Source organism: Phalacrocorax carbo, chromosome 11, assembly GCF_963921805.1.
Source record: "Phalacrocorax carbo chromosome 11, bPhaCar2.1, whole genome shotgun sequence".
NCBI lineage: Eukaryota > Metazoa > Chordata > Aves > Suliformes > Phalacrocoracidae > Phalacrocorax > Phalacrocorax carbo.
The window spans coordinates 23,704,890-23,728,010 of NC_087523.1; the positions used below are offsets into that span (position 1 = coordinate 23,704,890).

A 23,121-nucleotide genomic window follows, 5' to 3' on the forward strand; every position below is an offset into this window, starting at 1 on the left:
CCGGTACCGAGTCAGGCTGAGCGGCCTGTAGCTCCCCGGATCCTCCTTCCAGCCCTTCCTGTAGACGGGCGTCACATCGGCAAGCCCCCAGTCGTCTGGGCCCTCCCCTGTTAACCGGGACTGCTGGTAAATGATGGCGAGTGGCTTGGCCAGCTCCTCCGCCAGCTCCCTCAGTGCTCTCGGGTGGATCCCTCCGGCCCTTCCCGCTGCGGGGGCTGGATGCCCCGGGGATAACTGGTCTGATGGTTAAAGACCGAGGCAAAGAAGGCATCGAGTACCTCAGCCTTTTCCTCATCCTCTGTGTCCATGTTCCCCCCGCATCCAATAGAGGACAGAGATCCTCCCTGGCTCTCAAAAAGGGGGTTTTATGTAAAAACAGCCACTAAGGCTCAGCAAAAAAGCCGTTGCTCAAAAGCAGTTTGATTTCTCAGTACTGCCAAACCTCAAACTGTTTTATAGGCAGGGAATTTCATTATTTTACTGAAAAGAACTGAACGCAAAACCAGCTTTGTGGTGCAGAAGCTCCTCTTCAGACCCCGCTGGAGCGGATCAGTCCCGTCTCTGCAGAGCTCGTAGCATTATGCACCGATAAATACCATCAGGGAATGCTCACTAAGATGATTTTGATAAAGACTGTGGGCTTGAAAACACTTGAAAGGGGGAAAGGTGAAGATGTAAGAGGCAGCAAGAATGGAAAGGTTGCTACCAAGCAGAAGAGAAGATGTGAAATAGAGAATAAAGATTCCTGGAAGACAGAGTTACGTTCTAAGAAAATATTGCATGTTTGAACAAACAATCCCCATCCAGCACCAATTAAGGACACTTTTAAATGCACTTACATAAGCCCTGGTGAAAGATAAGGGGAAGTTTCACTACTGACATTTGTTGAGTCAGACTTCGGTGTCAAAAAAGGGGAGGTGGGGGGAGAGAGTTGTGAAAGACACAGAGCACAAGCAAGCTGGCTGAACACAGGAAAACGAGCATTAGCCCTTTCCCCTGCATTAAAATCCTTCTGTTAAAACACTGGTTATACATAAAACTGATTTTTCAGGGTCAAGCAGCACGTCTGCTCTGGTTCCTCCAGCGAGCAGGTAGAGGGGGTGTCACACACCCTGCTGACGACTGCCTGCTCTCCATCTGTGAGCTTCTCTTCCATCTAGAGCTTTGTATGTTGCTGATGTGCTTATTAATGTCAAATACAGGAGTCACAGATGGTATGACGATACTTTATGCTCAGCAACGTGCAAGAGGGGGCAAAACTACTCCCCACATAAGTTTAGGGAAGGAAGAAACGAGTCTATTTTTGAATGGCAGGGTTTTATATACAACCCAGCCCTTGAGGCCTTGTAATTCAGTTCATCTGGGGAAGCTCACGTGCGCCACCGGGATGAGGTCTCTAAACACAGCCTGAAGCCGCTCCAGGCACCGGGACAGCTCTGACAAGGCTTTGCATCAGCAAGTTTGCAGCAAATCACCTGGATAAAGGATGCACATAACCTTTTCCCTCCTGTTTTCAGGTTTAATCTTGATTTCCACAAGATTTTCAGTTTATTCCTCTGTCCTTCCCACATATTTGCAGCCATCGTGCGTGTCTTCCTGGATATTTTACACAAATACTTTCCCTTTAATGTGGCTCCAGGTGAAAAGGATTTGAAGGGAATTAGGTAGCAAAGGGGCAGTCTTGTCCCACGGGTGTGTTGATGAATTGTGGGCCATAAAATCAGCCTTGAAAGGGGTTTCTTGGGGAGGGGGAAGTAGAGGGGGTTGTGGTGGGGGTTTCCCCCTGTGCACAAATTAAGTGGAAAGTAAGTATTGCAGGAGGTGTGTCTTTTTGTGAGTAGCTGTAACCAGCTGGGCTCTCTGGTGTGGGCTAGGGTGGGGGATTTTCTGCTCTTTCCAGGGCATTTTGGGGGAGGAAGCCAGGAGACTGCTGTGTCCTGTCAGGTGATCCTCACTAAGCAAAATGTACTGTTATATCTTAAATATGCTGGCTATTCCCAGGCTAAATGTGAAGGGGAGGGGCTTTACTCTTTCCAGCTTGTCCTCCCCCAAAACAGGTGTCTCTTGGCTGCTGGATGTGGCGCTTCCCAGGCTGTGGGCTGGGGTCCCAGATCTGTGGTCTGTGAAGCCCTTTCAGTGGGTCCTTCCTTCCCAACCTCCCTCAGAAAAACCCATCCTAAGTCAATTTCAGGATGCTTCAGAGAGAAAAAAAACATTCCTATGCACTTTGTGTTATGTGCTGATGGGGACAAACTGTATGTATTTCATATTTGTAGCTGTGAAAGGGCTGGAAAACAAAGTCCTTCCCCAGCCAGCGTAATACGGCAGTTCTGCTTTATGGAGAAATTGTGCTTGTCTGCTCAAATTCTGGTTTTTGGGGGGGGCAAAAGGAAGATCCTGAGTCCTGCTTGGCTTTGGACTGCACTTCTCTGACCTTCAGGGAGCGGGGTACCAGGCTGGTAACTCATCCCTGGGCTGCGGTTGCCTTTTGTTAGGCGTTCGGCTTTCCCTGCCCAGGGAAAATCCAACAGATCCATAGAGGTGTCAAGGGGTTCTCCTGCCCCCCTCATCCTGCTGTCCCCTGAGCTGCGAGCCTCTGTCCCAAGAGAGGAAAATAGCCGGTGGTGGCTCCCAGCTCCTTCCCGCGCCCTGCAGAGGTCTGTGACCAGCGGCGTCCGTCCTCAGGGCCACGTCCCAGGGCCAGGAGACACGGGCACTTCCCCACGGTGCTGGTTGCTCTTCCCAAGTAAGTCCAGGGGGGTCTGAGCCCCAGGGCCGTGGGAGCGCAGGGTGCCTGGGCTGGAGCAAGGGAAGGGGGTCGCGTCCAGGGTGGCTCAGTTTAGAGATGAGTCTCTGCAGCAGCACCTGTGAGCTGTGGTTTGGGGTTTATTTCTGAGTGCAGGGGGTGTGAAAGGAGGCATCTCCAGCGGGGCTGTGGTAGGAAAACACCTTTTCTGCTGTGCTTTCCTGAAACCAGTGACCTAACCGGCATTTGTCTTCAGATATCAGAGAAACAGGTGGTTTCTCTGAGCTGCAGAAGAGATGTATTGAACTTGGCTGCGCTGAGCTCTTCCGGAGAAGGGGTCCCCGCTGCCGCTCACAGACAGCGTGGGGGGGCACGTTGTCACCTTCCGACGGCAAACCCCAGCCGGGGATGTCACCCCCGCCCCAAGCAGACACCTTTCCCCCAGCGGCGCAGATGAAGGCAGCGGTAATTGGGGTGACAACAGCCCTGGCCACACTCGTGTGCAGAAGGAGGGGGCGGCAGCCGGGCCGTGACTTGCTCACCCCGGGGTGACAGGCTCTGCTGTGAAGCCTTGCAGTTCAGGGGTGTCACGGAGGCTACTGTAAATGGTCATGGTTTTACCATTTATGTACTTTTAATCACTGTTTATTACTCTTGGTGCTTCACAGATCCTTATTACAGTGTGGCTTCTCAAGCTCTGCTGTAGATGGAGGAATTCTTAAATTCCTAATTTTTCACTTGCTGATTAGCCTTGTCTTGCGTTTGCCGGTGCTCTGCAAGGTCCCCACCTTAGCGCGAGGCAGAGGCTCGCCATGTTTCAGGCAGGTAATGCTGCTTTTGCAACGCTGAGCCCATCTTGCAGCCCTGGTACTCTCACCTCCTGCCCCCGCATTGCTCATGCCTTTAAAATAGCCTTACTGTGTCGGTGTGCGTGTGGCATAGGAGCCCCCAGACCAAAGCAACGGTCCCGCAGCTGCTGGGATGTGCAGGCAGGTCCCGTGGAAATGGATGCTCTGGTATTTCTGCAGCGGGTTGGGCTACATCAACTCCCGAGGGTGCACACAGCTCTGGAAACAAGAAACAAAAGTCTCTAGAGAAAACACGCATACAATTAAACTTTATTTTAAAAGTACTTACAAAGCTACGAAGGGTAGGCAGGATGTTTCTATGTCAATGCTGGAAAGTGCCAAGGAAGGGATTTCCTGCCTCCTGGGAGGCTGCTGTAGGTGGCAGAGGTAAGGATGAGCTCATCTGCTGCGGCTGCAAACTCCATTTCTGAAAGACTCTCTAGATGCACGTTGGTGGTTGTGGCCAGCTGCAGAGAGCTGATATCTGCCCCTACATCCCAGCTGCTCTCCCCAAAGCTGACCCACAGAGGTGCCGTCCCACGGCAGAACACAGCCACTCGAGCAGAGAACGGCTTTCTGAAGTGCGCGAGGGCTTCTGCAACGCGGCTGTTACGTCCGTCGGTCCAAAGCAGGCTAGAGGCAACGGACGCTGTCGCGTGCTGTGCTCTGGGCTGGGGCGTCGCGAGGCTTTTGCAAAGCAAACCTGAATTTTGTGATGTGCCTCATGAGGCGCTCTGAAGGAGAAGGGGACCCTTCAGTACACAGAGGGAGGGAGAGACCCCTGCAAAGTGTCCACCTGCCCCTCACTTCATCCTTTAAAACTCCTTGGGCTAGATTTGTTGGCAAACTTGAAGCCCTTATAGTCACAGCACTTTATACTTCTGCAGCGACGGAGATCTCTAAGAAAACTTTGAGATGAAACCCACCTTAATTAAGGCAAGTTCTGAAGTTTTCATGGGCTTCAGAAATCCTGTCTAACACCTCTCCCCTGGTGCTGAGAGAGGGTGAGTATCTGCTTGGACTTCCTGTAACCCTCATAATAATAGGGTTTTAAAAAAAACCCAAACCAAACCAAAAAACACCACCCATGACAAACCCACAACTCTCAGAGCTACCGCTTACAAAAGAGAATCAGGACCGTAGAGTAAGATGTGCTGTAGTAAGAAATCCTCTGGCACAGAGACTGCCGCGCAATACCTTGCTGACCACTGGAATAAGGCTGATCTGGCCGCTGAGGACGCATCTTTGAGTGATTACACGTAAAGCAAGTGTTCTAGCTTGAACCTTGATTTAACCGGGGATGTACAAACACCGGGTGCTTTGACCCTGTCTCTCCTGGGTTTATAATCTGCAAACATTCAAACTAATAAATCCCCTGACTAGCAGTGATCCTGGCTGGGTGGGAATCTGTGAAGGTGACAGTCGCTTCGCTAGACCTTAGGGGTCAAATCCTCTTTAAAATCATGACAGTAGACAATTCTGAGCTATGTAATCATTCGCCTCCAAGATATTGTTACTGCAATGTAAGAAATGGTCAGACTTCCCAGGTAACTGAGGGATGCTGGGGAGCAGTCCTGCAAGGCTCTGTGCCTGATCAGGGATACCAGATTGCCTAGGTAACGGCATCGGAAACAGTGAATTTGGTGTACCAGAAAGGGGAGAAATGGGGTGAAAAGGAATTAAGGGTGGGCTGTTTATTTGGGAGGAGTCGAGGGGGAAGAACAAGCATGGCAAAGTAAAGAGGAGGGGGCATAAAAAGGGCGGTTCCCACCTGTTTTCTGTGTGAGGGTGCTCTCCAGTCTGTGCTTGTACCTGAGCCTGTAGCAAAGCTGCAGCCACACTGGCTGGTGAATAGGACGAGGGGGCTGCGTGCGAGAGGGACAGCGGGGCTGGGCGCAGGAGGGGTGTTTGTGTGATGCGAACGAGTGTGAGACCCCTGAGCGAGCTCTGAGCCCCATCAGCTGGGGAGCAAGAGCAGGATCGGGCCCTTTGCATCCTCCGTGACCCTGTAGGTGCCGCGTGTGGGCACGGGGGTGCTGGTGAAAGCACCGCTCGCTGTCTGTGCCCACCCGCCGGCGGCTGGCTGTGCAGAGAGTGCCTGCATGTGCTGGGGTATGTGCTCTGTCTCCCTGCTGCCTGGGCTCAGCAATGGGACCCACCTCACCTTTAGTGGCCCAGGACCCTCTCTGGGCTCACGAAACCCACCTGGTTCAGCTCTGCTTAACACAAAGCTTGATTATTGAAGACCAATATGATTCATTTTCACTTAAAAGTATTGCCTCATGTAAGCATATATACTCAGATGAAATGCCAGCCTCTCAAATTTTCCTTTGTTCCCAAATCCTTACAGACTTTTCCTGCTCTTTCCCGGACCATCGCTATCCTCTGCAGCTCCTTCGTTGATCTCCTGGAACATCACAGCCCCCCATCCTGTTCACCCGCCTGCTCTGACAACACCCCTCCAGCTCCAGCCTCGCTGCTAGAGACTTCTGATGTACCCTCACCCTTCCAGCCCCTCCCTGAGCCCTCCCCTGGGCTGGCTGCATCCCACCACCCCAGCCCTTGTGTGCCGTGACAGCAGATGTCATCCTGAAGTGAAGAACTGAAGAGGGGCTGCAGAGGCACGGACGTGTGGCCAGACTTCACCAGGGCTGGCTCAGGTGGTTAAAAGTCGATGCCCCAGAGCTGCTGGCGACTGACCTCCTACCTGAGACATATTTTCATGCAAATGTTGAGGCGAGCGGAGGTGCTCAGCTTCTCATGATTATGCCTTCGCTGCACCTCCAAGGCAAGCAGGACAGGAGCTCCCTGCAGGGATGCTGCACCCTCTGCTCCATCCTGATGCTCATCGGTAAGTCTGGGATGGGGCAGGCAGAAAGTGAATTGGGGGATGTAAAAGCTGACACTGGGATAATGCTGAGCTGATATGGTAAAGGGAAGGAGCTGGTGGTGACCATGAAGTGCTCCCCTGAACCCCAGAAGGGTAGAAATTTGGTAGGGTGAGGGGGGGAAGCCTCACAACATGGTTTGTATACACGCTGCCAAGCCTCTGCCAAAGCCACCCCCAGAGAGAGCAGTGTCCAGCTGGACCCAGCAAAGCCATTCACCCTGCTCCCGTCCGCAGCTTCAGCTGCTCTATCAGGGCTGTATTCTTTACCTCTGGTAACCTCTGGACAGCCCACGAAGGGTGATAACCAGGACGGCTGTAACTTCAGGAGGTCTCTTGTGCTTTCATCTATGTGCTGATAATATACATGGGAAAAGTCTTTGTCATATTTTTGGTATGGGTTGGAAAACACAAATTTAACCCTGACAGGGCATGCAAAACAGCTGGCCCAGCCCCTGGCTGTGCCCGTTCCTGGAAGAGAAGAAATACTATCTCTCAGGCTCACTGACTGGTGTCACCCGCTCTGGTTATTCCCTTGCTGATGGAGCAGCCCCGGTCAGGGAATGTGGCAGTTGTGGGTAACTTGTGCTTTGTGCCCACAACCAGACTCCTGGGGGGCGTCAAAGATGGTGCCCCGTCTATGCACGGTGACGTGCTTTGCACTGCGGCACCTCCTGCTCACTCTGCATGAGCAAACGTGCCTGGGGCATGCCTGCTGATGAGAGAGAGGCCCATGGCTTCCCCGGCATAAAATGGTCCCCAGTAACCCCACATGACAGGCACAACTTTCCCCCATGGAGAGTGGCGTGTGCTGTACCCCATGGCCAGCCCAGGGGCTGCCCAGCCTGAATCGGCCCCGGCACAGCCCCAGGCAGCAGCAGCCACCTGGACCCACCCATGGGCACAGGCTGGAGGGTGCCTGCCCACCGCCCTGCGACCCTGCAGGGCAGCAGCACCAGGCTTGGGGCCTCTCGCCAGCGCTCCCCACCCTAGCACGTTCCCCGTGTGCCGGGGATGGTGCGGATGTGTCCCCAGCAGACTTTGGGTCACCCGTCCTCCCCTGGACCAGCGCTCCATCCCAGCCAGGGGAAGGTGACCTGGTTGTCCTCAGCCACACACCCCCTCCTCCAGCGCTGAACCGCTCCCTGCAGTCAAAGCCCCTCTCCCCACGCAGTCCCCCCTCCTCCAGGCAAAGAAACGCCCCTTCCTCCAGCAGCTTCTTCCCCACAAAAGCCAAGGCTGCATCTGCAGCATCACCTCGGCCTGTGCCGGCAGCCAGGCAGGAGGGGAGATAATTTTCCAAAGCCTGGGGCAAGCCCAGAGAGGTCAAGGCACCTCAGCGGGGGCTGCCAGGAGCCGCCGGCCGCCTCCGCAGGGTCCCTGCTGACCGTTCCCTGCGGGTCCCACGGTGCCCGTGGGCGCCCCTCGCGTAGCGGCTGTGCCGTAAGCCCTGCCTGGGTGGCCGCTGGGCGCGAGCAGGCGACAAGAGCCGGCCCCACACGTGTCTTGCAGGGCTTTTGCAGAGAGCAGGCCTGAGGAGGTCGGTAGCCCGTCCCCGCTGCAGCCGCGCTCCCCCAGCACCGACCCACATCCCACGGCTGCGGCCCCAGAGCCGTGGTCGTCTCTGAACAGCAGCAGCCAAGATACAGTAAAAAGACAGATGGGGTTCTGATTCTGCTCCGGCTGCCTCTTGGGGGGTGGGGGGGCGGCTGTGTGCGAGAGGGTCCAGACCCACCGCCCTGCTCCCGCCCTCGCCAACGGGGCGCTGGCAGTCATGGACTTGGGGAGCGCAGCAGGGGAGCAGGAGCTGCGGTTCTCCGTGTGGCCCCGAGGAGGTGGTCCGGGGGCTCAGGGGGCTGGCGGCTCCCGGGGCCAGAGCTGTCCCCTCGCACCCACGTCCGCAGCTCACGCTTCTCCTTCCCACGCTCAGGGCCCCGCACCCACAGCGGCAGCTCCCCGGCACAGGCGCTGCCCCGTCCCTGCCTCCCCGCGGCCCCGCCCGGGGAGAATCACTTCCCTCTGCGCAGCCCTGGAGCCTCCTCCCACCCCTCCGCCCCCCCACGCCGGCCCCGCCGCCTGCCCCACCCCGCCTGCCCCCCCAGCCTTGCTCCCGCCTGCCTGTCCCCCGCCTGCCCACCCCGCCTGCACCCCGAACCTGCCCCCCACCTGCCCCCCCGCCTGCCCACCCCGCCTGCCCCCCGAACCTCCCCCCCGCCTGCCCACCCCGCCTGCCCCCCGAACCTCCCCCCCACCTGCCCCCCCGCCTGCCCCCCGAACCTCCCCCCCGCCTGCCCACCCCGCTTGCACCCCGAACCTGCCCCCCCGCCTCACCCCCGCCTGCCTGCCCCACCCGCCTGCCCACCCCGCCTGCACCCCGAACCTGCCCCCCACCTGCCCCCCCGCCTGCCTCCCCCCCGCCTGCCCCACCGCCATCCCCCCGAACCTGCCCACCAGCCTGCCCCCCGCCTCCCCCCCGCTTGCCTCCCCCCCGCTTGCCTCCCCCCCGTCTGTCCCCCCGCCTCCCCCCCCGCCTGCCCCCCTGCCTGCCCCCCCCCGCCTGCCCCCCCGCCTCACCCCCGCCTGCCACCCTGCCCCCCCGCCTGCCCCCCCGCCTGCCCAGGGGGGGCTCGGGCAGCTCCGCCGCCCGGCGCTCAACCTGCCTGCCTGGGGGTTTGCACCTCGGGCTGGGAGCCTGGCAAACCCTTTCCCCTCGGGGAGGAGCAGCAGCCGGGAGGGCAAGGGAGCGCAGCCGGCCCTTCCCTGGCCCCCCGGCCGAGCTGGGCTGGTCTCGGCTGGGACCCCGCTGTTCCCCGGCTCCCCCTGCCAGCGCTCGCAGCGGCCGGAGCGCGGCGGTTGCCCCGCGCAGGAAGAAAGCCTGGGCTCGCACGCTCGCAAACCCCCTGCAGCGCACGGGGGCTGAGGAAGGGTCGCCAGCTTCCCCCCTGCCGAGGCGACGGCTCGGGGATGCTCGCTGCCTGCCTCGGCGCCCAGCCTGCTGCGGCTGAGCCGGTGCTGGAGGCGTGGTGAGCAGAGGCCAGAGGTCCTGCCCCGACTCCTCCGCTGCAGTCGCGGCTGGTCCCCAGCCCACGCAGACATGTCCCCCGGGCGGTGCCACTGGAGCCTCGGCTCCCTCCTTCTGCTCCTCGGTGAGTCTGGCCTGAGTCGGGGGTCCCGCGGCACGGGGTGCACGGCCAGCAGCAGCCCGGTGGAAGGGGGCCGTGCGGGGGGGTGCTGCCGCGGCTCCTGGGCTGGGCGGCGGCGACAGCTCGCCCGCGGCCCCCGGCCCCGTCGGTGCAGCCGTGTGCGCCGTCGGGGACCTGCGCTGGCATCGGTCCCGGGCAGGCTCCCGGTGCCAGGGGCTGCCCCACGCACCGCTGGACGAAGGGCAGGAGGGGGCTGTGCCTTTGCCTCCCCCTTTCCCACCGGGGCTCGAGGACTGAGAGCTGCTTCAGGCAAAGGCGGCCGTCAGCTGGCCCGGCGCGCTGCAGTGCCGAGGGACACATGACCCTGAGGGTGCTGGGGGCTTGGAGCCCACCTCTCGGCCCCCTCCGGCGCTGCTGCCCTGCCTTGCGGGCAGGCTCAGCCCAGGCAGCGCCCTGCAGAGCCAGAGCCCGTCGCTGACACAGCTCGGGTCCCCCACCAAATCCCCCCTGCCCCAAGACGTGGACGCAGCAGCTGCACGTTGCTGAGGCCTGGCTTCTGTGCGTGGAGCTGCAGCTAACGGGGTGCTTGGGCGAGGGGTGCTGGGGCCAGGGGTGCTGCCAACGCCCGCACGGGGCTGTGCTTGAAGCGGGGAAGGGGCAGCGGGTCCAGCCCGTGCTCACACACTGCGGGGTGAAGCGTGTCGCTGATCTGCCTCTTCCCCTTCCTTCTCTGCAGGGGGAAACCTGGGTGTGCACGTCAACATCCATCAGCATTTGACCAGCGGCACCGTGGGTCAGTCCGTGCTCCTGCCCGTCTCCTACAGATTTGATGGTGAGCCTCAACTCCCGATGTCGATTTCCTGGGGTTTCAGTGACAGCACGGACAAAGTCATCACCTGCTCAGTGGAGAACTGCTCCCTGGGTGCTGGTGGGGCTCCCAGCAGCTGCTCTGCAAACGTTTACCGCCACGGCAAGTACCGTGACCGCGCTGAGGTCTTCCCCGAGAACGGGTCCCTGCTGCTGCGGGACCTGCAGCTCAGTGACAGCGGGGTTTACACTGTCACCTTCGCTCCCCCACGCATAACCCGGGACATCAAGCTGACAGTGCACGAGCAGTGTATCCGCCCTCACCCCGCAGGTGAGTGTAAGGTCAAAACCCTCTGCGAGAGCCCTGCCTGCCCCCCTGCCTGTCCCCTGCCTGCCCCCTGCCTGTCCCCCCCCGCCTGCCACCCTGCCCCCCCGCCTGCCCCCCCGCCTGCCCAGGGGGGGCTCGGGCAGCTCCGCCGCCCGGCGCTCAACCTGCCTGCCTGGGGGTTTGCACCTCGGGCTGGGAGCCTGGCAAACCCTCTCCCCTCGGGGAGGAGCAGCAGCCGGGAGGGCAAGGGAGCGCAGCCGGCCCTTCCCTGGCCCCCCGGCCGAGCTGGGCTGGTCTCGGCTGGGACCCCCCTGTTCCCCGGCTCCCCCTGCCTGCGCTCGCAGCGGCCGGAGCGCGGCGGTTGCCCCGCGCAGGAAGAAAGCCTGGGCTCGCACGCTCGCAAACCCCCTGCAGCGCACGGGGGCTGAGGAAGGGTCGCCAGCTTCCCCCCTGCCGAGGCGACGGCTCGGGGATGCTCGCTGCCTGCCTCGGCGCCCAGCCTGCTGCGGCTGAGCCGGTGCTGGAGGCGTGGTGAGCAGAGGCCAGAGGTCCTGCCCCGACTCCTCCGCTGCTGCCCTGCCTTGCGGGCAGGCTCAGCCCAGGCAGCGCCCTGCAGAGCCAGAGCCCGTCGCTGACACAGCTCGGGTCCCCCACCAAATCCCCCCTGCCCCAAGACGTGGACGCAGCAGCTGCACGTTGCTGAGGCCTGGCTTCTGTGCGTGGAGCTGCAGCTAACGGGGTGCTGGGGCGAGGGGTGCTGGGGCCAGGGTGCTGTCAACGCCCGCACGGGGCTGTGCTTGAAGCGGGGAAGGGGCAGCGGGTCCAGCCCGTGCTCACACACTGCGGGGTGAAGCGTGTCGCTGATCTGCCTCTTCCCCTTCCTTCTCTGCAGGGGGAAACCTGAGTGTGCACGTCAACATCCATCAGCATTTTACCAACGGCACCGTGGGTCAGTCCGTGCTCCTGCCCGTCTCCTACAGATTTTGTGGTGACCCTCAACTCCCGATGTTTATTTTCTGGACTTTCAGTGACAGCACGGACAAAGTCATCACCTGCTTAGTTTGGAACTGCTCCCTGGGTGCTGGTGGGGCTCCCAGCAACTGCTCTGCAAACGTTTTCTCCCACGACAAGTACCATGACCGCGCTGAGTTCTTCCCCGAGAACGGGTCCCTGCTGCTGCGGGACCTGCAGCTCAATGACAGCGGGGTTTACACTGTCAGCTTCCATCAACCACACGTAACCTGGGACATCAACCTGACAGTGCACGAGCAGCGTTTCACCCCTCACCACACAGGTGAGTGTAAGCGTGTGCGTGCTCAGCTCAACCATCTCTGCGCTGCCCCAGCCATGTGTGCAGGGAGGGGCGGCGCTGGCGGGGTATTCACCCCTCCACCCAAAGGGAACTGCTGCACCTGAGAGAGGATTTCTTGGGGTCTCTTCTATGGTGCTTTATGTCTCTCTTTTTATGGCAGAACACCCATGCTGTCCTGCACTGCTACCTTAATCAACGTCTAAGGGCTTCCCATGCAGCTGGTCGTGTCTACATGAGACATACTCTTTTTCCAGCCTTGCTTTTCCCCAGCGCCAATGGCTACGGATGAGCGATGTGAGCTGAGAACCCTGTGGTTGGGTCCCGTACTGGAGGAAATCCAGTATTCACTGGGGAGAATAGGGTGCTCAGGGCTAACTCTCTGGCTTCATGGGTAGGGAAACCGTACCAAATGATTGCTATCTACGCCTGTGCGAGGCGCGTGTATCATGGGGCAGGGGCAGTCAGGCTGGCAGCCTCGGTCCCTTTGGCAGGACAGGCCCCTTCAACCTGCCTGAGTCCGGCGTGTTTATTCGCAGTGCCGCGCAGTCCTGATGATGTGCCTCACACCCATCTTGCTCCCTCGCTGTGTTTGTTTCTTGCTGTTCCCTGCCCTGGTTTATCACTCTCCACAGTGAACTCAGGGGTTTTGAAACCCTAACTTTGCATTCAGTAAATTCCCAGTTCCCTCCCTGGGTTTTGCCTTCTCGGCTGGATCTCTGCCACCCCCCAGGGCACGAAACAGAGCATGCTTCCTTCGTACCAATGACTTCCACAACCCTGCTGCCACCCTACACGCAAAGTACATGAAATGGTCTCTGTGGCAGTATCTGGTGTGGTTTGGCACAAATCGTTGCATGCAGGACCTGAACGTCTGCGCCTTCTGTGCCGGGAGTGGCGAGCCCCTTCCCTATCCCCTCCGGCAGCGCGGGAGATGTGCACATGACAGAAATATCTCTGAGAATATTTTTGGGGCAGACACACAAATTCCAGCCTCCGGCCGGCACGGGGTGAAGCTGTCAGCCACCTCCCCAGCAGTGCCGACAGAGAAGCCTCCTGCACAGGCTCTGCACCTCCACGCGGCTTCGGGCGCGGGGGGAAGGTGCCCATCGCAAACCCCAGGGACCGGTTGAGTCTGAGCCCTGGCGGGCTCCACGCTGGGCACCCGCAGCTCCCCGGTCCGGCACCTCCAGGGGCTGTGGTGTCACGGGTGGGCAGGGCGCAGGCAGACGTGCAGGCAGTGGGTGCAGGAAAGGGAACTCAGCAGTGCTTCAGCTGTAGATGTGAGTGGGCTTTCTGCAATGCAATATTTCCTTTGACCTGTGTGTCCGCGGTGCTGCTCTCCGATGCCAAGCGGAGTGCTGTAATCAGCAGGAATTCTCTAGAAAATGGGGTGAAACCACTGCAGTTGCCTGTATAGCAAACACTGACACCACCCGTTTTCTTTCAAACAACAGGCCCCACGGTGCTAACCTACAACTATTACTATGTAATTGGAATTTGTTCTTCAATCTTCCTCCTCCTGCTGTTCCTGATCTTCTGGTACATACAGCACCGGGGTGAGTGATCTGCTCCTGCTTTTTACCCTTCCAGGTTGCATCCCTCAGCTCACCTAGGCATGTTCTTGGGTATTAAAGTTAGTGGAGGGCTCGGGAGTTGCCTGGGTTCTGCTTTTCACACTAAAATTATTCCTTCTGTAAGAGCACCTCTCCAATGTGCCACCTCCTTCCAGTCCTAAGAGCTGCTGAGTGCAGTTCAGGTTCGTAATGCAGCTTAACGAAGCAGAAGCGCAGCACGGGGCTGCTGCGATGGTTTTCTGGGGAACTCATACCTTTTGGTGCTGAGACCGGAATCAAGATACTGCAGCATATCGAGTCCGTAAGAGAGGTGCAGGTTCATGGAAGCTGAAAGGCATCCTGTAAGGGTGGCCATGGCTATTCTGTTGTAGTTACTTTAAAACTCCAACTGGGGAGAATACGTTGGGGTGTTTCCACTTTAAAATAAGGCAACAAGGTGCGTATCTCCACAGCTTCCATGAGCGGTGTCTTCAAAACCTTCATCCCCGAGGATGCCATTGTCAGGAAACAAATTCATTTGTTTCCAAGGGGGGAATTTTGCTTGCACTGAGAGAAAGAACTTACAGAAATCTCCACCTTGGAGGCAAAATGCACATCAACCCCCTGGTGTAAGTGCCAGTGGAGTATTCCTGGTTCTCCAGTGCTGGGAGAGAGGAAGGTACAGACTAGCAGCATGTTTGCCAGATAATAAAACTCTCTTTTTCCTAGGTGCAGCTCAGAAGAAGAGGAGAATCATTAAGGAACAGCAGGTACGGGGGAAAATCTGAGAGCTCGTGGGCACCCTGGGTGTAGTGCTAACCGCTGGCTTGGATAAGCTGTACTGAGCGGCAAGAACCGGGTGCTGGATATAAAATTAGGAAGTTAATTCACTATTGTAAGGGAAGGCTGCAAAGTGCCTGCCCTTTCCCCAGCTGCACGCTTCCCCTCCACCTCCCTCCCAGTCAGACCCCAAACCAACACGAGCCTTACCTTCGTGGCTGAGAAGCTCTGGGACAGCTTTGGCCAGCAGCAGCAAGGAAAATGCAGAACTGTTGAAGGCAAAGAAACGCAGAGATAATCACCCCCCCCTGCTTCCTAGTCTCATGAATTTATGTTAAAGCACTCCTTCAGGGGTCGGTGTGGATGATCTAGGGACTGATCTCACACCGAGTTTTACCTGTGAAAGATAAATAAAGCAGAAAGAAAGAGGCAAAGAAACCCAAGAAGGGGATGTGAGAGCGAGATGGCTCAAGTCATTTCTCTGCGCACCACGTAGCGCTGGGGAAGGTGACTCCGTGGGGGTGGCAGGTGTCCCAGAAGTACTAGAGTACTCCAGAGAGCGTGTCTTGCAGGTCCTGCCAGCCTACAGTTGTTTCACACAAAGAGGGTTTGGTGATTACTTTTTTTCTGGTGAAAATAGCCAAGGTCGAGGGTAGGTTCCCCACCCTGCGCTCCCTGGTCTGGAAACCACGACAAAACTGCAGCAAAGGTTTTCGCCCCTGTTTCCAGTGTCCATCGAGCTCTCCCACCCTCTCTCCAGGCTGTGTCTGTTTTGTCTGAGAGGTCCTTGGGCAAAGCAGATGTCACCCTCCGGTGTACCTGATGGGCTGAGCCCGTTTTGCATCTGTGGGGTGGGCGAGCTGGGACCAGTGTGGCCCTACCACTGTCACGGGTGACGCCATCTGGGCTTTACGTAGCTTCTCACTGCGTGCAGTCAGTAGCTCTGGACCCCTCCTGATCCCAGCACAGCCCCTGGAGAAGGCTCTCGTCTGTGGGCTTTTCTTTGTACTTCTCTAGGTCTCAAGCAGGGAGGAGTCCTACGTGGAAAGCGCTGTGATGAGGAACGTGATAACCGTTTATGACACCATTGGAGGCAGCTTTGAACAGCCACAGCCGAGACCAACATCAGAGGTCATGTACACAACCATAACTTCTAGTCCGCAAAGGCTGGATGCTGGAACCTCCTCGTTTGACTCTGGGAACCGCCTCAAGCGGGAGTTTTGCAGAAAGTAGTCGTTACTCAAAGCAAAGGCAATGTTTTTGTCACTGATGCTGTCTCTGCTGATGCTGCACCCTCGGGGCTCCCCCTCCAGCAGCTCCGCACTCTGAGCCTAGGCTGTAAAGGATTTGGAGCAGCTGAGTACAGAAATGCATTAGTTTTGCCTCAAACTGCAGTCTCTCTTGAATTTCAGGGATGAGCTGGCTTTAGTTTCTCCTTGAGACTTCCTGAGAGTACAAAGACACCCGGCGTAAGAGGAAGATGCCTAAGGCAAAGGCAGATCAACAGTTCATCCATGGGAAGCTTCCTTCCATAGGCTCACCTTAATCTGAGGGGTAACGGAGAGCGTTAATTGGATTTTAATCCTGTGTCCCGGGCTCACTACCAATAGTCTTGTCATATTAAAAGAATGTATGAAGATTCTTTGACCTGAAAAGTTGTCCTTATTTTTTATAAGTATGCCAAGTGACTGTTGAGCAGACTCTTCCTGCAGTGAAATTTGCTCGGCCTCGGGATCCCAGGGCAACAGGTTCCTCCACTGTTGTGTGGGGAAATGTCTCTCTGAAGGAGGTGGGGCTTTCTGTACAACGCTTTTCCTGGCACATAGTGCCGTTTCCTCAAAGCTGCGTGCATGGGTGGAGAAGGCTGAGCCGTGTAATTCTAGTGTAAAACTAAAAGGCCGCGTCTCGCCCAGCAGTGCCAGTGTTTTCAGGCATCTTTAAGGTGCAGCGAGGGCATATGTTGGTTTTACTTCCCTCTGGGTTTCATGGAAAGCCAGTTAGTACGTACCAAAGCATGGGGCCCCGTCAGAAATGAAGGAGTGCTACAAAACGGGGAGAGCTCTTGGCGTCTCCCAGCCGCGGCCGCTGTCGGCGCACGCAGAGAGGGCCAGGCTGCGGGGCAGGGCTCCCTCGGACAGCCCGCCGAAGCCGCCTCTCTCCCTGCTTGGGTGCTCCTCTGTCGCCCGGGGTGACGTGCAAGAGGGATGATGCTGAAGACGATGTTCAAAGCGCCAAGCACAAGGAGCCTGCTCCCACCTTCCCTCCTGCCCTCCTCCCTCCAGGCGGGAAGGAGAGAGCAGCCAACGCCTCCAGCCGCTCCAATGCCCCTCTCTGCTGTTAGCGAGGGAAGAAACTTGTTTCTGGAGAGAGATGCAGCGGCACATGCAGTTTTCACTTTCCGCTCACCTGCATCTCCAGCTGAGTGTCCTCCAGCCCCTCTCCTGGCACTGGGTGGAAGACCTGCCCCAGGGCCTGGCTGCTCTGCTCTCAGAAAGCCCTGCCAGCTTCAGAGAAGAGACGGGTTTTGTGGTTCAGTGAAGGCACAGAAGCTGGAAACTTGCATTAAGTAAAGACAGATCTACTGCTGTGGTTAATGTGAGGCCTTAAGTAGCAGGAGAGATGAAAGTACTGAAAAAGCAAAGAAGCAGCAAATAAGTACACAGGAAATATGACTGTCACTCCTGGGGCTGAAGCGTGTATGGTCACTGCCTTACTGACAGTCCACTCGGTAGAGCTGGGGGTCTGTCTCTGCCCCGCTACCGAAGGGCTTTGGAAGCGCCATCCTTGGGGAGCGTGCAAGGGCAGGGGAGGGCTGCTCAGGGCACAGGTTTGGTCCTCAGCACCTGCCAGCAGCCACGGAACCCAGTGAAAGGGTCAGCAGAATAACTGCTTAGCCTCCCCCTGCATCTGGCAAGCCACAAAATAATCTCAGCCCTGGAGAAAAATGAAGACCTAGAACTGAATTCACGTGTCCTGAATTCGCGGTAATCACCGCGAAACACAACTGCCCCATTTCCAGCATCTGTGTCTCCCAGAGCAGCCTCTCCTTCCTCGAGAGAGCACCTCTGGGGAGCCCGGCCCACGTGCTATGGGGACACTCCAGGCTGAGCCGCTGCTTCCAGAAGATAATCCCAAGAGACAGGAGCAAGCCCCGATCCTCTGCACCTCTGTGAGTCTGCAGGAAAGCTTTTTAGATGTTGCAGGGCATGCACAGACCGTCCTGTACCTCCCCTGTCCTGCGCTGTTCTCCTCTGCTTTGCACGGTGGTGCTTCTGGTTGCTTCATACCGCGCGGAGCCGAGTGACGGCGGAGGGCGAGGGAAGCTCATTGCCGTGGAGCTGCGCACGCCCTGAGCTGCTGGTTTGCTTTGGACGTCTGTCTGGGCCTGCGCTTCCGCGGGGGATGAAACCCTCCCTGCGGGACTCGGGGCTTGGCGTCGCACCAGGCGCTGTGGCACCCCTGCGGAGCGGGCTGCCCTCAGTTCCGATGTCTTCCCGGGCTACAGGAATGAGGTAAGCTATGACCAACAGTCCTGCTTAACCAGGAGTCGGCTACGGGAAACTTGTGACGCTTCGTGTGCTGCTGACAGGCTGCTGGGGGTATAAAAATGGAAGTTGGGTTAAGCGACCAGCTAGGTCACAGCAACGTCACTCTTGGAATGAAATTGTGCTTTGGCCATCAGTGCAAAGGCAGATCTCTCCCTAGTTATGCCCGAGATAAGCTGAAAACAGCAGAAAGTGAAGTTTTGCAAGAGTTTCCAGAATTCTGCTTTATCCTTCTGCTTTTTTGGTAAGTTTGGGAGGTAGAGAGGAAGGGGAACCTCATACGTTGGACTCAGACCAACTGTTGCGGCTCGGTGTGAAAATATATAAGCACGTGATGGGCCAGATAGATAAAGGAGCGCTGCCTGGGAGATTACTCCGCCACCGAGCTGTCGTGCCAAACTGGCCGGTTGATTTAGTACGGGTTTTATTTTGGACTTGGAAAACAGAGCTATCGAGCAAAATTCACCTGACGGGCTGGCGTGTTTCTGTATACAAAGTGCTTATGGTACAAGGCTTATCTCTGAGCAGGATGCTGGTGTGGGCTCGACGAGCTGTAGCATGAAGGCATGCTATGGTTCTTGTGGCTTACTGGTCCCCCTCAGCCCCATCAGAGCCACTGCTGGGAACGACCCTTTTCCCAGGGGTGAAACCTGCTGTCTCTTTAGGCTTATTTCCCATCAATAACTAGCGTCGGCTTTTGAAAGACGCCTCTCTGGGGCCGGAGCCAGTGGTGCGGAGGGTGAGGAGCGCTGCCCTGGCTGGAGGGAGCCGCGCACGGGGCTGGCCCCTCTCTGGCTGGGTGAGCTGGCGGCGGCGTGGAGACGAAGGGCGTGGAGGGGTCTCAGTGAGCTCATCTAGACCAAAGGGCAAATGCAGCACCTTCCTGGCCTTTTCACAGAAAACCGCAGTTTTCACATTTGCTTTAACACGCCCATAGGAAGACTGAGCTTAGTTTCTTTCTGGAAACTCACTTGGTTTTTTTTTTCCTCTTGAATCAAGCTAAAATTCAATTTCTTCCATGCTCAGCTTGTCTCAGGCCTGATTAGGGGGAAGGCTGTCTTTTGGCTGGACTGCAGGTCCAGGATTTGGGGCGATGGGTTTAACAGGAACTTCAGCATCTGATTCTGGAAGCAAAGTGCCACTTGCACTCATTTTTCTGCCTGCTGTGTAACGTGCATGTCGTTTGCTGAATGTGTCAACCAGGAAAAACGGGCTCTTCTATGACACGCCTGCTCGGGAGCTCCCAAACTTTGCTATATTTGCTTTAGCCCATGCGCCCTTGCCACCAGCGGCTGCTCTTCCCACCAGGCAGCTGGGCTGGAAAGCAGTACATGCACCTCTGGGGAGAGGCAAGCGTCTGCTGGTTGCTGGCAAGATGCTCCACTAGGACTAATTACGTGCAGATTTGTGCCTAGACCTGCCCTCGGCGCTGGCCGGTATGGTAACGGGGCAACGGCATTTGTGGCACCGAGCTGTTGAAATTCTGCACTTTTTTGGTAGACTGCAAGCTTAGCCCGGGGGAGGAGAAAGCAGGCCCTGCGCTCGCCTCCTCGCGCAGCTGAGCAGCTGTGAAGTCCTCGCAGCAAGCCCGCAGCTCTTCTTGCAGCTCCAGAGACCGCGCGCCTGCAGGGCTGCAGCCAGGGTCTCGCCTCTGCGGGAGGAAGAGCACACTGTGTGCAAAACGGGGAGGAAACTGCAGAAATTAATGGGGAAAAAAAGAAAAGTGAGAGGAGACAAGACTGGCCGCATTTGCTCCATGACGCTCTTCATGCTTCGCTGTTTCTACCTTCTCCTCTCCACCTCTTTGCTCACCCTGAGCTCCCACCACAGAAGACATTTGGCCTTTGCCCACACTGTGTCTGCCATCCCTGTGTCTAACCCACATCGCAGCCGTACCGGCTGCTTCAGCCTTTTCATTTCCTTCTCTGAGCAGCTTCTTCACAGGGCTTTTGCCCTCCAGGCCCGTCCTTGTTTGTTCTTTAAAGCTTGTAAAGGTCAGTGTGGCTTTCCTTGTGGCTGCAAATGGCTTGGTGCTTGCAGATCTCAGGTGCTCGCTGGCTGCGTCGCAGAGCAAGCTTCCTCCGGCTGAATACCAGTAGCCTTGTATTTTAAAGACTTCAAGCGGCACACCAGTCCTCGCAACAGCCTTGCTGCTTGTCATCATTTATTCTTCCATGTTTCAACCCATCCCAGGCCCATGTGGCTGAATATCACCCTTTGAGACAGCTGCTGAACGGGTGGGAGGCCTGGCGACAAAGGACATGGCCGAGGCACCCGATGCCGCCTTCAGCTCGGTTTTTATCAGTAAGTCTGGCCTTCAGCGGTCCAAGGGCCCGGAGAAAGCCCACAGCGAGGACTCCCTCTGCGGCAGAGGATCAGGTTAGGCAGCGCTTAAGCAAACCGGACGTGCCAATAGGCCCTGAGAGGATGCGCCCATGAGTCCTACGGGAGCCGGCTGGCAGCATGGCGAGACCACTCCTGATAATCTTTGAAAGGTTGTGGCAACTTGGCAAGGTTTCTGAAGACTGGAGGAGAGCTCCTGTCCTCAGAAAGGGGCAACAAGGAGGACCCAGGGAACTACAGGGCAGTCAGCTGCACCTCCGTCCCCGGGCAGGTGATGATGCAGCTAAACCTGGGAACCATTTCCCAGCACGTGAAGGACAAGAAGGTGATCAGGAGGAGTCAGCATGGATTTATGAATGAGAAATCCTGCTTAATCAACCTGAAAGCCTTCTGCAATGAGGTGGCTGACTTGGTGGGTGTTGTCTACCTTGACTTTAGTAAGGTTTTTGATACCATCTCCCATAGCATCCTCACAGAGAAGCTGACAAAGTATAGGTTAGATAAGTGGATTTATCAGTTTCGTGGGTTGAAAATTGGCTAAACAACCAGACCCGGACACAGTCCTGGGCAACCTACTCTAGGTGACCCAGGTGGCTTGGACTAGTTCTAACCTCAGCTCTTCTGTCATTCTGGGATTCGGCCGCATTATTTGTTTAGAGGGAAAAAGTGCCGCAGTTGTCCCCTGTATAGGGGTTGCTCAGAGCCTAGGGGATGCATTTCATGGCTACCTGAGCTGATTTAAAGTGACGAACACAGCACAGTCAAGATTACACTTGTCTGCCAAGGCTTCAAGCTGCACCTCTCTGCATGTGAGCAGGCTGGAAGAGCTTGCTGTCAGCAGGTTTCCCAGAGCCGGGACTCCAGACACCACCTTCTTCACTGGGACTGATCAGGTGAATCTGACTCCTTTTTTACTGATTGCTGTTTTTTTCTCATTTAATCCTAGGCAGAGAATTTTAGGGGACACACACGGACACACACACACTCCCCCCATATGCAAAGCTCTGCACAGACACCTCTGCTGAGCGCCCGCAGGAATATCGGTGATGGCCAGGAGCACGCTGGCCACCGCAAAGCCTGACTGCCCCAGCACCCTCCTGTCCAGCTCAGTAGTTTTGTGGGCAGGACACGAGTCCTTCCCCATTGCCCTAGGGTGTAGGGGGGCGGCAGCTGGTCTCCTCCAGCCTGGGGACCGCAGAAGGGGGTGAGCAGCCATCAGCTGCTCCGTGCACGTGCCTCCTGCATCCTGGGCTTGGTCCTGCTGGGCGTCGGGGGGCCTCCGACTGCTGTCTGCAACTGGGGTGCTGGGGCTGACCGGAAAATGCAACTCTTTCATCCCTACGCTTCTGATTTCTAGCAGAGACTGACAATGGCTTTGGGGTTGCAGCAGCGTGGGAGCGGGAAGAGAGAAGGCCCTGGGGTTGTGCTTACAGGCAGCCTGTGGCATGAGTTTCGCTTCTGCTGATGGCTGCCTGCTCTTCTTATCTCCCTCCGACCACAATAAGCTGCACTGGCCCAAAGTGGCAGGTGTGCAAACACCTCCTCGCAGCCAATATTTACAGGTTTGTGCTGCTGTATTCGCTGGTTGGTCTCTCCCAGCCCCTCAAAGATGCAGGGTACAACACAAGTGCCGGAAAAGCTTTTAAAATACTTGTGAAAGGAGTTAGGCGCTAGCAGAAACCTGCCTCCGTTTTTCATTTAGTTTATCTAAGATTAAGTAGAGAATATGTTTTTAAAGGTTCCTTCCAGTGACCTGGAAGGATTGGTGTGGACAGCGTGGCTCGACTGACAAAAATTACTCTTTGGAGCAGTTAAAAGAAGAGGTGGATATGGATGATGGGGACATGGTGGGAGCGGCAGGTGGGCAACACTCGTCTACGGTAGCTCATCCCTCCTGCAGGCAAGTGAAATGTCGGCCTGGAGAATGAAAGTTCCATCCTTCAGTGTCTTTCTGAAGCCACCTTCGGGTGGATGGTCACCCCAAACATTGCTGTTGCACGTTGATGCATTCGCCGCGGCTGCCAAGGGCTACCCAAGAAATGTGCTGCTCCGGAGATGGAACATCCCTGAGGAAAGGACAGAGCTGTTGTTCCTGTTCATAAATTGCTTTTTCCTGCTCGTGTCTTGCGCCCATGCCTTTGCACTGCTTTCTGTTGCTTTTAGCTTCTCAGACGTCCCAATCTCACGTAAACCGCGTGCAGAATGCAGCAGCCCTTTGCTGCGACGACAAAGTGCCAAGGGATGCGTGATACGACCCCGCAAATACCTGGTCCTGCGTTGCGGAACTAAGCGGACGGGAACAGAAAACCTGTACTCTGCTGGGCACGGAGAGAAAGAGAAGTTAAATTAAAAATGAAAATGCCCAGTTGGCCACAAGAAAACATGAAAGGCAGAATCTGAGTGGGAGCACAAAAAAAAAAACCAACCCACCCAAAACCCCCAAATCCAAACCAAAAACTCTCCTTGGCATACAGTCTGTACTGAGCTAGCTGTAAGCTCCACTTGTCTTAAAGGTGGTTGTCCTTCCTGACCGAAAATGCAGCGAGGTGGGTGTTGGTCTCTGCTCCCAGGTCACCAGTGACAGGACGAGAGGGAACGGCCCCAAGCTGCGTCAGGGGAGGGTTAGGTTGGGTGTGAGGGAAAACGCCTTCCCTGCCAGAGGGGTCAGGCCCTGGCACAGGCTGCCCAGGGAGGTGGGGGGGTCACCGTCCCTGGGGGGTTCAAAAACCTTGCACACGTGGCCCTTGGGGATATGGTTTAGGAGGCCTGGGGGTGTTGGGTTGGCGGTTGGACTTGATGACCCTGGAGGTCTTTTCCAACCTTAATGGT

At 57.0% G+C, this 23,121-nt stretch overlaps 2 protein-coding genes across 5 annotated transcripts in view; one reads left to right on the forward strand and one right to left on the reverse strand.

Annotated features, from left to right (window-relative positions):
• Window positions 1–23,121, reverse strand: part of LOC135315406 (contactin-4-like) — a 73,137-nt gene that overhangs the window by 5,076 nt on the left and 44,940 nt on the right. The window lies entirely within an intron of this gene.
• Window positions 9,141–22,924, forward strand: LOC135315403 (uncharacterized). Of its 4 annotated transcripts, none has more exons than XM_064463469.1 (6): window positions 9,141–9,627; window positions 10,361–10,762; window positions 11,652–12,059; window positions 13,526–13,627; window positions 14,354–14,394; window positions 15,422–22,924. In XM_064463469.1, the coding sequence occupies exons 1-6, from the start codon at window positions 9,576–9,578 to the stop codon at window positions 15,635–15,637; spliced, it is 1,221 nt and encodes a 406-aa protein (XP_064319539.1). In that variant the 5' UTR covers window positions 9,141–9,575; the 3' UTR covers window positions 15,638–22,924. The 4 variants fall into 4 exon arrangements, with proteins under 4 accessions (XP_064319539.1, XP_064319541.1, XP_064319540.1 ...); XM_064463471.1 differs by having other exon boundaries at window positions 14,360–14,394; XM_064463470.1 differs by having other exon boundaries at window positions 11,652–12,053.